This window comes from Oppia nitens, unplaced genomic scaffold, assembly GCF_028296485.1.
Source record: "Oppia nitens isolate AA-2021 unplaced genomic scaffold, nextdenovo-longstitch-racon4-pilon3 scaffold8_pilon_pilon_pilon, whole genome shotgun sequence".
Lineage (NCBI taxonomy): Eukaryota > Metazoa > Arthropoda > Arachnida > Sarcoptiformes > Oppiidae > Oppia > Oppia nitens.
Genome location: NW_026533252.1, coordinates 3,278,876 through 3,292,500, shown reverse-complemented (window position 1 = coordinate 3,292,500; position 13,625 = coordinate 3,278,876). Strand labels below are relative to the sequence as shown.

General features: G+C 29.5%; 6 protein-coding genes across 6 annotated transcripts in view; 4 read left to right on the top strand and 2 right to left on the bottom strand.

Annotated features, from left to right (window-relative positions):
* LOC128964432 (importin subunit alpha-3-like) overlaps positions 1-1,402 on the top strand; it is a 2,334-nt gene extending 932 nt beyond the window's left edge. Inside the window, exon 3 of the mRNA XM_054311020.1 lies at positions 1-1,402. This exon is cut by the window's left edge and continues 272 nt beyond it. Coding sequence (XP_054166995.1) covers positions 1-1,327 — 1,327 coding nt within the window. The 3' untranslated portion in view covers positions 1,328-1,402.
* Positions 1,403-2,103: 701 nt separating this feature from the next.
* LOC128964433 (CD2 antigen cytoplasmic tail-binding protein 2 homolog) lies at positions 2,104-3,355 on the bottom strand. Its single transcript, XM_054311021.1, has one exon. It carries the CDS (start codon positions 3,208-3,210, stop codon positions 2,104-2,106), a length of 1,107 nt encoding a protein of 368 aa, XP_054166996.1. The 5' UTR covers positions 3,211-3,355.
* A 133-nt stretch (positions 3,356-3,488) lies between these two features.
* Positions 3,489-4,658, top strand: LOC128964434 (PRKR-interacting protein 1 homolog). Its single transcript, XM_054311024.1, has 5 exons — positions 3,489-3,729; positions 3,834-3,912; positions 4,042-4,142; positions 4,236-4,365; positions 4,427-4,658. The coding sequence occupies exons 1-5, from the start codon at positions 3,520-3,522 to the stop codon at positions 4,549-4,551; spliced, it is 645 nt and encodes a 214-aa protein (XP_054166999.1). The 5' UTR covers positions 3,489-3,519; the 3' UTR covers positions 4,552-4,658.
* A 58-nt stretch (positions 4,659-4,716) lies between these two features.
* Positions 4,717-5,284, bottom strand: LOC128964411 (uncharacterized). The gene is made up of 3 exons (XM_054310999.1): positions 5,242-5,284; positions 4,872-5,126; positions 4,717-4,760 (listed from the first exon to the last, which is right to left on the bottom strand). The coding sequence occupies exons 1-3, from the start codon at positions 5,273-5,275 to the stop codon at positions 4,717-4,719; spliced, it is 333 nt and encodes a 110-aa protein (XP_054166974.1). The 5' UTR covers positions 5,276-5,284.
* Positions 5,285-6,230: 946 nt separating this feature from the next.
* LOC128964185 (probable ATP-dependent RNA helicase DDX47) lies at positions 6,231-8,267 on the top strand. The gene is made up of 6 exons (XM_054310742.1): positions 6,231-6,509; positions 6,587-6,680; positions 6,752-6,940; positions 7,047-7,426; positions 7,509-7,994; positions 8,065-8,267. The coding sequence occupies exons 1-6, from the start codon at positions 6,312-6,314 to the stop codon at positions 8,194-8,196; spliced, it is 1,479 nt and encodes a 492-aa protein (XP_054166717.1). The 5' UTR covers positions 6,231-6,311; the 3' UTR covers positions 8,197-8,267.
* A 231-nt stretch (positions 8,268-8,498) lies between these two features.
* On the top strand, positions 8,499-12,490 carry LOC128964186 (arginine/serine-rich coiled-coil protein 2-like). The gene is made up of 3 exons (XM_054310743.1): positions 8,499-8,695; positions 8,961-9,719; positions 11,923-12,490. Exons 1-3 carry the CDS (start codon positions 8,678-8,680, stop codon positions 12,229-12,231), a joined length of 1,086 nt encoding a protein of 361 aa, XP_054166718.1. The 5' UTR covers positions 8,499-8,677; the 3' UTR covers positions 12,232-12,490.
* Positions 12,491-13,625: the final 1,135 nt, after the last annotated feature.

Below are 13,625 nucleotides of genomic sequence, written 5' to 3'. Positions count from 1 at the left end.
TGCTGCCAGTGATAATATCGATGAAAAGCTGAATGCCGTCAAAGCCGCCCGAAAACTATTGTCAAGTGATAAAAACCCGCCGATCGACGAACTGATCCGATCGGGTATATTACCGATTTTGGTCGACTGTCTCAAACAGCAAACATCGCCAGCTCTACAGTTTGAGGCTGCCTGGGCTCTCACTAACATAGCGTCGGGAACGGCACAGCAAACACGGGCCGTTGTCGAAGCCAACGCGGTTCCCATATTTCTCGAACTACTTCATTCGCCCAACGAAAATGTCTGCGAGCAGGCCGTCTGGGCGTTGGGCAACATCATCGGCGACGGACCCCAACTTCGAGATTATGTAATCAAATTAGGTGTTGTCGATCCGCTTCTTGAGCTAATCAAACCGGATATGTCGCTGTCATTCCTGCGTAACGTGACGTGGGTTATAGTAAACCTTTGCCGTAACAAAGATCCGCCGCCAACAGTCGACACCATTCAGCGATTGTTACCAGCGTTAGCCTATCTGATAAATCATACCGACGTTGCCATACTAGTGGACACAGTCTGGGCTGTATCCTATCTGACCGATGGTGGCAACGATCAAATTCAGTTAGTAATCGATAGCGGTATTGTAGCCAATTTAGTACCGCTTCTCAATCATCGAGAAGTTAAAGTACAAACAGCCGCCTTGAGAGCTGTAGGCAATATAGTTACCGGAACTGATGAACAGACACAAATGGTACTCAATTGTAACGCATTGTCTTACTTCCACAATCTATTGACTCACCAGAAAGAAAAGATCAACAAAGAAGCAGTTTGGTTTCTATCAAATATTACGGCCGGCAATCAACAGCAGGTCCAGGCAGTGATCGACGCCGGACTTATACCATTGATTGTACATCATTTGGCCAAAAGTGAGTTCCTTACCCAGCGTGAGGCTGCCTGGGCGGTAAGCAATCTGACCATTTCGGGAAGCAAAGCACAGATCTCTTATCTGGTCGACCAGGGTGTTATCGAACCGTTGTGCGTACTGCTAACAGTCAAAGATGCACAGGTAGTTCAAGTGGTTTTGGACGCACTGATGAATGTCTTGAAGATGGCCGGCACTCAGTACGCGTCGATTGCTACCGAAATCGAAAAGTGCGGTGGACTCGACCGAATCGAACCGCTACAGAATCACGAAAACGAAGACATCTACAAACTAGCGTACGAAATCATTGACCAATTCTTCTCCGATGACAATGAAGAGGATCCCATTGTGTTGCCCAAAGGCAACAACGAAAATACCTTTGAGTTTGATCCCAACTCTCAAATACCGGAGTCAGGCTTTCGATTTTAGTTTTATTTTTTTATTAATTAATTAATTAATTATTATTATAATTGAATGACTTTTACACAAAATCTATGTATATTTAAGTTGATTTACTTCCATATGTTTTCACTATATTTTCCATAAAAAACAATCTTTGATGAGTTTTTTTAGATGCAGTTTCTCTTCTAAATCTTATTATTATTATTATTATTGAATGTTAAGTTTTTTTCTAAATTATGACATGAATTGCAAGGCTTTCAGTTGCCATCAGTTTTCGATTTATAACTTAATAATAAAATTAAAAAAAACATTTGTATTATCATTAAAACAAAATGATTTCGTTTTATTGGTTCAACAATTTAACCACAATTATAGTTACAATTATATCATTGTTGGATATCTTTAAGAAAAAAGGTGTGATTTTTTTGTTGACTTACAGTGATAGCACAGGTAGTTAACTGCTACACTTGCCATACATTTTGCATACAATTAAAAATTGTTTGCCTATGTGTTTGACTATATAAAAAAAATTAGCAATAAAGTTAGTTCAACACGGTAAGTTTATTATATTTTATATACAGTATATTACTAAAGTTAAGTCATAACATAAACTTATTTTAATATTTTTGAAAGAATTTTTAAAATTAAAAACAAACAAAAAAATAATGATTTTTTCCAATTAATATATAGGAATCAATAATAATTGTATAATAATAATGCTATGAAAATAATTTAAATTAATTAATGAAATGTTTTGTTTATTTATTAATATTATTATTATATTGATAAACAATTTTTTCTTTCTAAGTGTATAAATCAAAGTCAATCCTTTTGGAGTTATAAAATTGTGAATCAGTTTTGCCGAGTTGTCGACAATAGACACCTTTATCGAAGTGTCCTTCAGTAACCCAATCATTCATTTGTTGGCTACTGTGCGGACCAAATACTTTTGCCTCATCGGTGTCATCCCATTTGAATTCCCACATCACTTCATCACTAGTAGTAGTAGTAGTAGTAGTGGTCGTCATCTCATTATTATCACCATTACTATCATCTGGTTTTTTATTGACATCAAAGTCATCAGAAAACATATCGGATTCAATAGTCGAAGAAGAAGTTGTTGTTGTCGTTTCGTTTTTATTATTGTTCAACTTTTTCTTCTTTTCCATAGTAAAGACCAAATGTTCGTAAGTTTTCTGATAGATATCCATATCACCCGTCAATAGTACCGAATTGGCCAACGAAGTTAATTTAGCTAAACTTGTTTTTGCCTCCAATTGTTTGTCAGTCAACGACAAGTCTTTGTTTTTCTTCCACCGATCCGATGGTTTCGGTTTCGGAAACATTTTTCCCAACCGTTGAATGGTTCGTTCGACACTTTCCTGCGGTTTCATTAGGTCAACCATTTGCCGATATATATCGCAGATATCAATGTTGGCCGTATTGTCCTCTGTTTCCGAATCAGTTTCTTTGTTATCGGATTTTTTCTGTTCGCTGCCATCGCCACCAGTCGTATCTTTAAGCTTCTGCCAATTGATGTGATCCAACCAATTGTCACGAATATCTTCATCCTTATTGAATATATAAGTACCTTCTTTGTCGAAGTGTCCGGTTTCCAGTTCTTCTGTCATATTGAATGGTGTAATACGAATACCGTCGTCCTGATCAATGGTAGCATCTTCTTGGCCATCGATCTGATCCGTGTCCAATACATTATAGTTTTCGGAAATCACTTCGTCGTCTTCTTCATCGCTGTCCAGCGTATGCTTGAATTTTTTGCCAAACTTGGCGTCCGATGTCTCAGCGGTTTTGTCTTCTTCTTCTTCTTCTTCTACATCTTCTTCGACATCATCTTCTCTGATCTCTTTGAAATCGATATCATCGTTGAACTGAACCTTTCTTTTAGACATTTTCTTCCCAAGACTTTTCAAGAATAATCAGATGTAAGTAAATATCAAATCAAACGAAACGATAATAACATTAAATAAAAACCAATGCTTTGAATGTTTTTTTTATACACAATCTGTATATTAAAATTGAAAATAGTGTTGTAATGAACCACACATTCAATGCTAACAATAAGTACTATTAATGCTATAAAATGTCATTAAATGTATGAAAAACATTGCTTTTACAACACTAGTAGTCTATTAATATATTATTACTTATTATTATTATTATTATAGTTTTGTTTACAAATAGTTTGTTGACGTTTTTGAATGTTATTTACTTTTAATAATAATAATAATCACAACAATAGTGGACACAAATCAAGTGATCAATTTCTGAAAGAACTGACGATTACAATGGCTGACAAAGACAACAAAGATAAGGACACCAAAGATGATGGCAATAAACCCACAAAATTTAAAAACTATACGTTATATGACATCCAGAAGATTAGATTGGAAAAGCTGATGAAAAATCCGGTATTTTTTATTAATGATATTATCAAAAATGTCTTCGCGATGGTGATGATGATGATAACGATAACTAGTAGATACCACTTTGTCTTATACTCCCCCGATTGTAGGACAAACCCGTTGATATACCCGAAAGACATAAGGAGAAAAAGTTTGCCGAACCGCCGGACTTTGTCCGCAATATAATGGGTTTGTTTTCATATTTTTTTGGGGGGTGGGGGGTGGGAACCAATTTCTTGATGGTCACCCCCAATGATGATGATGATACCGATGATAAGTGTTGTCAATCTTTTTTTTTAATCATATCATATATAACAGGTTCAAGTGCTGGTGCCGGCAGTGGAGAGTTTCATGTCTATCGACATCTTCGACGCAAAGAATACGCCCGAATGAGACACATCGAGAATACGGCTAAACATGTATTTTATTTATATATATATATATATTTTGAAATTTTATAAAAACTAATAATTGATTTTTTGTTTGTTTGTTTTGTTTATTTCATTTCATAGGAAGAGATGGACAATAAGTATTACAAGAGAGTCGAAGATAACAAGAAAAAAGCTGAAGAAAAGACGGCAAAGAAGAGAGAAAAACGACAGAAACGAAAACAGAAACTGAAGAATAAAAGATTGAAAAAAGGTTTTTAATTTATTTTGAAAATTTATATTTTTTTCATATCTTATGGTTTGTCGTTAATTAGCCGATAAACAAGACAAATCTGATAAAAGCGATGACAATGGCAGCAACAGTGATGGTGATGATGATGATAATGATGATGAGGAAGAACAGAAAGATCAGACAGTGGATCAAACAAAAGATGAATGAATTGATATATTTTTGTTGTTTTATTTATTTGCTATGATTTAATTACATAAGATTTTTTATTGTATAAATAATTTTGTCATTATAAAACTCATTAATAAATGTCATTTAAAAATATATGGTTATTAAAAAAAATAAAATGAAAATAAATAATAATAATTAAAAACTTTAATACATATTTTCGGCCGATTTTGCAGTCAATGGCATTAATCCTAAAAAGTAATATTAAAAAAATATTTAAATTAGAAAAAATATGTCACAACAAAAAATTATTAAATAATAATAATAATAAACATTAAACCAAATAAATTTAATTTAATTACCGTAATATTTAAGAAGTAGCGGTAAAATAATGGTTATAAAATAGGAGAAACATCCGGTTATTATGAAAACTTTTGATATGGTATTGACTATCTTGAGTAGTGGCAAAATGACAATCTTGATTAGTGTCGGTATTAGAAATGGTGTCAACCGTCCCGATGCGGCCACACCTAACAGTGTGGGCAACAATTCCAACAATAGTGAATCACTTTGTTGGCGGCTCTCGAAAGCGGTCGCCCACTGAGTGACCAATACATCTATAGGTGATAGTCGTGCGAAACACAAAATTATATATTATTTAATATGAAAAATAATTTCAACACAAAGTTTTATTTATTTTTTTATAAAAATTATTTAATTAAATATTATCACCATTTGTCGTGTTTGTAACATTGATTACATGCATTATATATATATGACCGGATAAAATTTGATGTATGAAAATCAAATTTAGTTAAAAATATATTCAACTATTTTAAATTGATTGATAAAATAAAAATAGGAAATAAAAATATAATTTTTAAAGGTTTTCTTTCAATTCATGTATTATTAAAGGAATATACAAATAGGAAATGAATATTTAATCTCAATTCCCAATAGTACTGTAACAGTACAATAGGTATTAAAATTAATAAATTTTATATTAAGTGTGTAACGAAACTATAATACAAACTATTTTTATATTTAAAATATTTTAATAAATAAATAATACAGTATAAGACTTATATACAGGTATTATAAATATACTATACTTACTGTATATAATTCAATAAAAATTTAGTTTGAATTTTCTAAAATAGTTATTTTAAGATTCTATATATACAGTCTGTATAATACAGTACTACTATATTTTGTCAAAAATAAATAAAAGTAAATAATATTATATATATATATAATGCATAAGTTGACAATATTTAAAACAAAAATAATTATTAATAATTTATAATATTAAGTTATATTAGGATATTGAATACTATTAGTATTAACTAATAGTGTACTAAATATTTTATACAAATAATATAAAAGTGTTAAAAATCAATAAAAAAAAATTCTACTATTAATAAATTGATTTAATTATTTGTCAATAATTTTTTTTTAAATTAAATCATAATACAAATAGTAATATACATTAATAATAATTACAATTTATACATATAGTAGCATGCACAAATTAGTAAATTTTTATTTTTAAAAATAAAAGTAACGTTATATTTGTATTTTTTGTTGTAAATACATTGCAATTTGCAATACAAACCTCGTGTTTATTATTATTAAAATAATAAAATATTTTTAACACATGTTTTGCATTAAAAAAAATATTTGACATTTAATTTTGAAATACTATTTACTTAAACTAATTAATTAATTAAAATTATTTAATTATTTCATCAAACATTTTGTCAAACATTTAATTTAACTTTAAATATATAAAACACCGAAAAATGAGTGACGACGAAGAAGTGGTGGTCACTGAAAAGGATCAGCTGTTGAATGAAGAAATCGGAGAAGAAGAAGATGAAGAAGAAGACATAGAGGAAGCAAAAGACGACGACGAGACTCATGATAACAACAAAGAAGTAGTTGTTGAAGAAGTTAAAGAAGAAGAAGAAGAGGAAGAAGAAGTGACTTTTCACTCATTGGTTTGTTTTTTGTTTGATCCCATAATTGTTTGATAAATAAGATATGACTGACTGTTTTGTTTTCTCTGTGTCTTCAGGGCGTCAATCAAATCTTGTGCGAAGCGTGTGAAGCATTGAAATGGCAAAAACCGACAAAAATTCAGATACAGGCCATACCTCTTGCCTTGAAAGGTATGAACCATTTCTTAATATTTTCAAAAATAATTTTTTTTAATGGTTACAAATTTTCCGGATCGGATCAGGTCGTGATGTGATCGGATTGGCCGAAACGGGTTCGGGAAAGACGGGCGCCTTTTCTATACCGATACTTCAGGCGTTGTTAGAAACGCCCCATAAGTTGTTTGGTCTGATATTAACCCCCACTCGTGAGTTGGCCTTTCAAATTAGCGAACAGTTGATGGCATTGGGATCAAGTTTTGGACTTAAATGCAGTAAATTTTTGTTTTGTTTTTATGAAATATACATCATATTAAAAATGATGTATATTTAAAATAAATAAATAAATAAATGCAATTTACATTTACCACACTATTGTAGCCACGATTGTCGGCGGTATGGATATGATTACACAGTCGATGAGTTTGGCTAAAAAGCCGCATATAATTGTGGCCACTCCGGGCCGACTGGTCGATCATTTGGAAAATACCAAAGGATTCAATTTGAAAAGTCTTAAATATCTGGTTCTCGACGAAGCCGACAGAATTCTCAATATGGACTTTGAACAAGAAGTGGACAAACTGTTGAAAGTGATACCGAAAGACAGACATACGTACATGTTTTCGGCAACAATGACCAAAAAGGTCCAGAAATTGCAGAGAGCGTCACTTAAAGATCCCGTACGGGTTGAGGTGTCATCAAAATATCAAACGGTCGATAGTCTACAACAGTCTTATCTATTTATTCCCGTTAAATATAAGGTCAGCTATTAATAGTGTTTGTTTGTAATTTGTAATACAATATTAAATATTTAAAAAAATAACCATTACTTTGATTGTTTAGGACCTGTATTTGGTTTATCTGCTCAACGAATTAGTTGGCAATTCATTTATGGTCTTCTGTAACACATGTAATAATACTCAACGAATAGCACTGTTATTAAGAAATCTAGGCTTTACGGCCATACCATTGCACGGACAGATGAGTCAGGCCAAACGGCTCGGCTCGTTGAATAAGTTTAAGTCCAAGAATCGATCGATTTTGATTGCCACAGATGTGGCCTCGAGAGGTCTGGATATTCCGCACGTCGACGTTGTCGTCAACTTTGATATACCGACCCATAGCAAAGATTATATACATCGAGTCGGCCGTACGGCCAGAGCTGGCCGCTATGGTAAGGCTGTAACCTTTGTCAGCCAATACGATGTCGAACTATATCAACGCATTGAACACCTGATTGGCAAAAAGTTGCCATTGTTTGAGAGCCAAGAGGAAGAGGTGATGCTTTTGAACGAAAGAGTTACCGAAGCTCAACGTTTTGCCAAATCGGTGAGTCGTTTAGTATTTATATATATCGGTAACTTTGCTGACAATACATTTGATATTTGTTTTTTGACAGGAAATGATTGACGGAGATAATAAAAAACGAAAGAGAGGTCGAAATGATGATAACGACGATACCGAGGAAGCTATTGGAGTGAAGAACAGAGTCTCGCAAAAGAAAAAACATAAAAACCTAAAGAATCGCTAAATTTTTAGTGTCTTTTAAATAGCGAAAGAAAAAGTTATTTTTAAAATATTATAATTACTGTATTATTATTATTATTAACTAAATCATTATGATAATGATTAATATTAATTTAATTACTAAATAAAGTTATATTTTTAAAAACACACAACAATTTATTATTAATTAATAATATTTTATTCATTTTATTAATTACTATTCAATGACTATTAATTTATTGATATATACACTACAGTATACAATAGCCTATGAGTGAAATACAGTGTATATTAATAGTCAATGATTTACATGTATTTCAATGTTATTTACACTATTATAACGCTTCACACAACACATTGTTTACAACCAAAACCAATACACAGTTGTTATTGTTGTTGTTGTTGTTTGTAGTGATCGGCGTTTTTATTGTGGCAGTGATTGTCGAGGACTTGGATGATAATAATTGATTGGATCAGCTATTATTGACACCCAAACAGGACACACTATGGCTGATAGACATCAGGTATTATTTTAAGTTAACATTTATACCTGGATTAGCTAATACTAATATATGACCATGATATTAATTTATATGATAATTAAAAATAATTAATTTTGTTGATTTAATAATAATAATATATTTTTGTTTGTAAAATTTAGCATGCTAAATTTAGTCTATAAGTTATAAACAATGTAAATATCTTATGTATACTACAATTATTATTATTATTATTTTAACTTTTTTATTGTTATTATTATTGAAAGCAAAAAACACTTAATTTTGACAGCCATTAGACAACAAGCGTCAGCCAATTGATGGATCAGTTAGAGACAATCGAAGAGTAGATACACACCACAGAAGTGGTGGTGGAAGTTATCAAACAAGAGATAGAGATCGCGAGAGACAATCAACGAGGTATGAGTCGTCGCGGAACAGTCCGTACGATAGCGATCGATATGACAGACGAGGAGGAGGAGATCGACACCATAGAAGATATGACAACCAGCGAGTAGAGAGACATAAAGATAGTCGATATGAATCAGACAGAAGACATCGACAGCGAGAGGAGACGACAACGACTTCGAAAAATAGTCGTAAACGATATCACAGTCGGAGTCGAAGTCGCGACAGAAGCCGTGATAAGAGTTGTGACAGAAGTAGAGAAAGAAGTCGTGATAGAAGTCATGACACAAAGCGAAGCAAATCTCGAAGTCGAAGTGCAAGTAAAGAAAGACTGGACCGGAAAGTGGACGACCAAACAGTTAAAGATAGTATAGATAAATGCGATAAAACAAAGGTAATAGACTCCAGTATATTGACCATAAAAAATGTCGGCATCGGTGGTGTAATTAATAAAGGAGAAAAGGGTGGTCAACACAAAGTCAATTTAGAGATAATGAGACAACAAGTAGAGGCCAAAACTGGAATAACTGTTCCCACATATTATAATCCAGGAGTAGTTAATCCCATGAAATTTGCTGAACAACAACGCAAACGAAAACTGTTGTGGAGTCGAGAGACAGCCACCGATGACACTAATACACAGGTTTGCTATGAATTTATTTATATGTTTTAGTTTACTATTAGATAAAATATAGGATTCAAAAACAATTTTTTAGATCTCTAATATTTAATCAATTATTTAGAATATATTGTTTAACATTATTTTAGTTAAGGTAATAAAATTTTTAATTGTTTTAATTTTTAATTTGTATGTTATATACTGTATATACTGTTTAGTGCAAAATTTTATTTATATTATGCAATTGTTTATTACAAACTGTTTATTGTTTTTACCTTTTTTTTATTTGACATATTCTTAGATAGTAATTATTACTGTATTTATTGATTTAACAATAGCTGAAATAAATTATATCTAAAAATACAGGTACTGTATGGTATAAGTTTAATATGCATTAAAGACTATAATTTATTAGTGTATTAAAAATATACGGTATTCTGTATATTATTAATACACAAAAAAATAAATCATTACATTAGATGCGCTTAAAAATTAAATTAACTTTAAATTAATCTATTATTGTTGTGAGATAAAAATAGTTAATAAATAGGATATATTAAAATAATTATTAGCTATTATATTATATTAGCTAGCTTATTTTTATATTATTAATCATATATTATAATTTATAAACTAAATTATAATATTAGCTTTTATTTAAATAATTTATTTATTTATTGAGATGTACTAAAACACAGTATAATATAATACACATCTGAAAAAGTCAATATACTTTTAATTGATTGAATTGATTAATAAGATTAAAGTATTTTCTGTTTAACAAAAAAATAAATAGTATTTAATATTTTTTGCCTTTTATTTAAAATTATTGCAATATCGCTGTTATGGCTTTTTTTTAAAAAAATTAGTTAAAGGAAATATGGGATTAAAAAATTGAATTTTCATTAAATAAAAAAAACTAAAAGATATGTTTTACGATAAGTGTGACTCATTTGTTTGTTTTTTAATTTATTTTTCACTGACATTTGTTGCTTAAATAATATAAACAGTAATAATAATAATACTACTACTACTGTAATATAAGAAAAATTTATGTAATTTTTTTTATAAATATTTTGATATGAAATCGAGATATAAAATTATAATTTATATTTGATTACAAAACAACTTAAATTAAAACAGCAAATTAACAGTTATATATTAACAACAAAAATATTTTCTCAAATAATGTAAATGAAATATCAATATGAATAATATTTAATTAATTTAATTAAAAACAAATTGTTTCCTTTTTGGATATTTAAATGATATATATTATAACAATTATATTTTAAAATATATATTATATATTTTTGCAAATAAAGTAAATTTTATGTTATATATATATATATATATATATTTATATTATTTATATTTATATATTATAAATACAGTATATACTGTATATTACTCCACACACTCCTCAGATTATCATCACATAAGAGGTCTCGACCTATAAGGGGTCGCCTTTTTTTATGTGTTTCCTTGAAGTGATTCACTGATGAGTTTAGACATTAATCTAAACGATTAGACAATTTTAATCTCAAGTGTGAAGACTTACGTAAGACAAGAAATTTCCTCAAAATAATGATTTTATCGCAGATTTATATTTAAATGGGAAAAAAGTGAAATATATTTCACACACAAAAAAATGATTTAATTTGTTTTGTGGTTATTTTGTAAGAGAGAGAGAGAGAGAGAGAGAGAGAGAGAGAGAGAGAGAGAGAGAGATAGTGACTGATAACAATTTTTTATTTATTTTTAAATATTTTCATATATCTATATATGCGAAGTCTTTTTTTAATAAAAAGCAAAGAAAAGTTCAAAAATACAACTTTATTGTAGCTATTATTGGCGTTAAAATATTTTTAACAAATTAGATAAATTAATAATAAAAAAAACTGTGATATAACTTAATTTCTAATTATAGTATTTTTTTAAAAATCGCTTTCGACATACAAAAAGCAGCTTATTATAGATATCACTGATTTATTTTCATACACTTTTGTGTTGTGTTTTTTTTAAAAAAAAAAAGTTAACTTTATTTAAGTTTGACTATAAGTTACAAATCATGTTATCGTTACTTGTTTTGGAATTAAATTTTTAAAATAATTTTTGCCGCGATTTTATTAATATAATTAGCAAATTTTATTAATTTAGATTATTATTATTATTTTAAATGAAGAAATTTTATTTTTTATTTTAAAAAAATATTATATAATATAAGGAGTTATCACCTAATGATACCAAAAGTTTGGCCACTAGTAATAGTCAGCCGTCGGGTTCGGCAACAAATCGCTGGAATGGACTGAAATTTGAAGGCGAAAAGGGAAATGAAATGACGGAAAAGTTTAAAAAATTGATGGGAATTAAAGATAAACCAGAATTAAGTTCTTCAACCATCTGTAAGAACGAAAGTGTTATCCAAAGTCAAGAAACTTTGTTTCGCGATCTCGATATCCAGTACTCTATCGCTCGCATATCCACTCATACCCAGCGAGGAGTTGGTCTCGGTTTTGGTGGACATCAAAAGTGATGGAAAAACAGAGAGAAAGAAAGATAGTTACAGTCGCTTAGGGTGTCATCGCATCTATAAAAATAAGATATCATTTTATTCACTGTATTATTAATATACACACCATTTAAGTTTGGATTATTGACTAACGCAACAATTGCGGTCCTATTGATGTTATATATATCATATATAAGCCACTAGTGGGTCATACAATGTGTGAGTGAGTGAGAGATATATATATACTGTAGGTGTTTAATTAATTAATTAATAATAAATATTAATATTTATATAAAATAGTAATGTATTAAAACCAAATCAAGCCATTAATATATATATAAATTATATTAATATATATATATATATAAAGACGGTTTGGTCTTTAAGTTTTATGACTTTATGAGCTCATAATAAAAGGGAAAGTTTTCTTAACACACCGATTGGTGTCAATGACCGCTTGATTGCTAGTTTTGACGCTTTGACGCTTTGACCCATTTTATGGCATCTCTCTCACCACTAACTTCAAGTACACCTCAACATCACACATACAAATACATACAAACATTCATAACTGTTTTTTTTTGTTGCTGATTAACTATCAACAAAAAAAATTAAACATATATATATTAAGTAATTAATTATTTTATCGATTGTATATCACATGAAACCCATAATTTAATTTTTTGCCCAAAAAAAATAAATAATTAAAGTAATCGTATATTAAATTCTTTGCAAACCATATATATTTTTATTGATTTGCAAAATACTAACTGCAAAAAAATAATTTAAAATAAAATTAATAAAAAAAAAATTATTGTAATTTACACACAATTTTTTAATTCATCAAATAATCAAACAAAACAAATCTGTATTAAATTGAAATGATAACAAACAAACAAAAATGTAAATGATTTATGAAATAAATAATTTTAATTTAATAAATGTATTTGGAAATTATAATTAAATAATAAGAATAAGTAATTAATAAAATAAATTAAAATTTTTGTTTCAAAATACTTTCATTTTTCCCATTAAAACGGCTTTTTTACGGCAAAACTTTTCTCTCTCTCTCTCTCTCTCTCTCTTTCTCGACACGAGTTTGAGTTCAACGACCCTTAACTGAGTTAAGAATTTTCACTCTATTTTTTACAAAACAGTTTTTCCTATAAAACCAAAACTATATGTCATCTTTTCTTCACCTATTTGTCCACAAAACAACTACTATAAGCTCAGGTAGTTATATGTACAGTATGTTTGTGTTTTTTTTGAAGCTCTCCCCCGGTATCAACAACAACATATATACATATAGGTATATATATATATATATACAGGTAAACAAATCATTTCCCACACTATCCGCTACCCCTCTAAACAGTTATATATATATATCGATATATTAATGTCTACAATAAACAATA

Coding starts and splice junctions, on each gene's coding strand:
- LOC128964433 (XM_054311021.1), bottom strand. CDS start 3,210: ATGTCTAAAAGAAAGGTTCAGTTCAACGATGATATCGATTTCAAAGAG.
- LOC128964434 (XM_054311024.1), top strand. CDS start 3,520: ATGTTATTTACTTTTAATAATAATAATAATCACAACAATAGTGGACAC. Junction 3,730..3,833: donor AAAAGCTGATGAAAAATCCG/GTATTTTTTATT, acceptor CCCCGATTGTAG/GACAAACCCGTTGATATACC. Junction 4,366..4,426: donor GAATAAAAGATTGAAAAAAG/GTTTTTAATTTA, acceptor GTCGTTAATTAG/CCGATAAACAAGACAAATCT.
- LOC128964411 (XM_054310999.1), bottom strand. CDS start 5,275: ATGCATGTAATCAATGTTACAAACACGACAAATG. Junction 5,127..5,241: donor TGTTACAAACACGACAAATG/GTGATAATATTT, acceptor TATCACCTATAG/ATGTATTGGTCACTCAGTGG. Junction 4,761..4,871: donor GCTACTTCTTAAATATTACG/GTAATTAAATTA, acceptor ATTACTTTTTAG/GATTAATGCCATTGACTGCA.
- LOC128964185 (XM_054310742.1), top strand. CDS start 6,312: ATGAGTGACGACGAAGAAGTGGTGGTCACTGAAAAGGATCAGCTGTTG. Junction 6,510..6,586: donor AAGTGACTTTTCACTCATTG/GTTTGTTTTTTG, acceptor CTGTGTCTTCAG/GGCGTCAATCAAATCTTGTG. Junction 6,941..7,046: donor AAGTTTTGGACTTAAATGCA/GTAAATTTTTGT, acceptor ACACTATTGTAG/CCACGATTGTCGGCGGTATG.
- LOC128964186 (XM_054310743.1), top strand. Junction 9,720..11,922: donor CCGATGACACTAATACACAG/GTTTGCTATGAA, acceptor ATATAATATAAG/GAGTTATCACCTAATGATAC.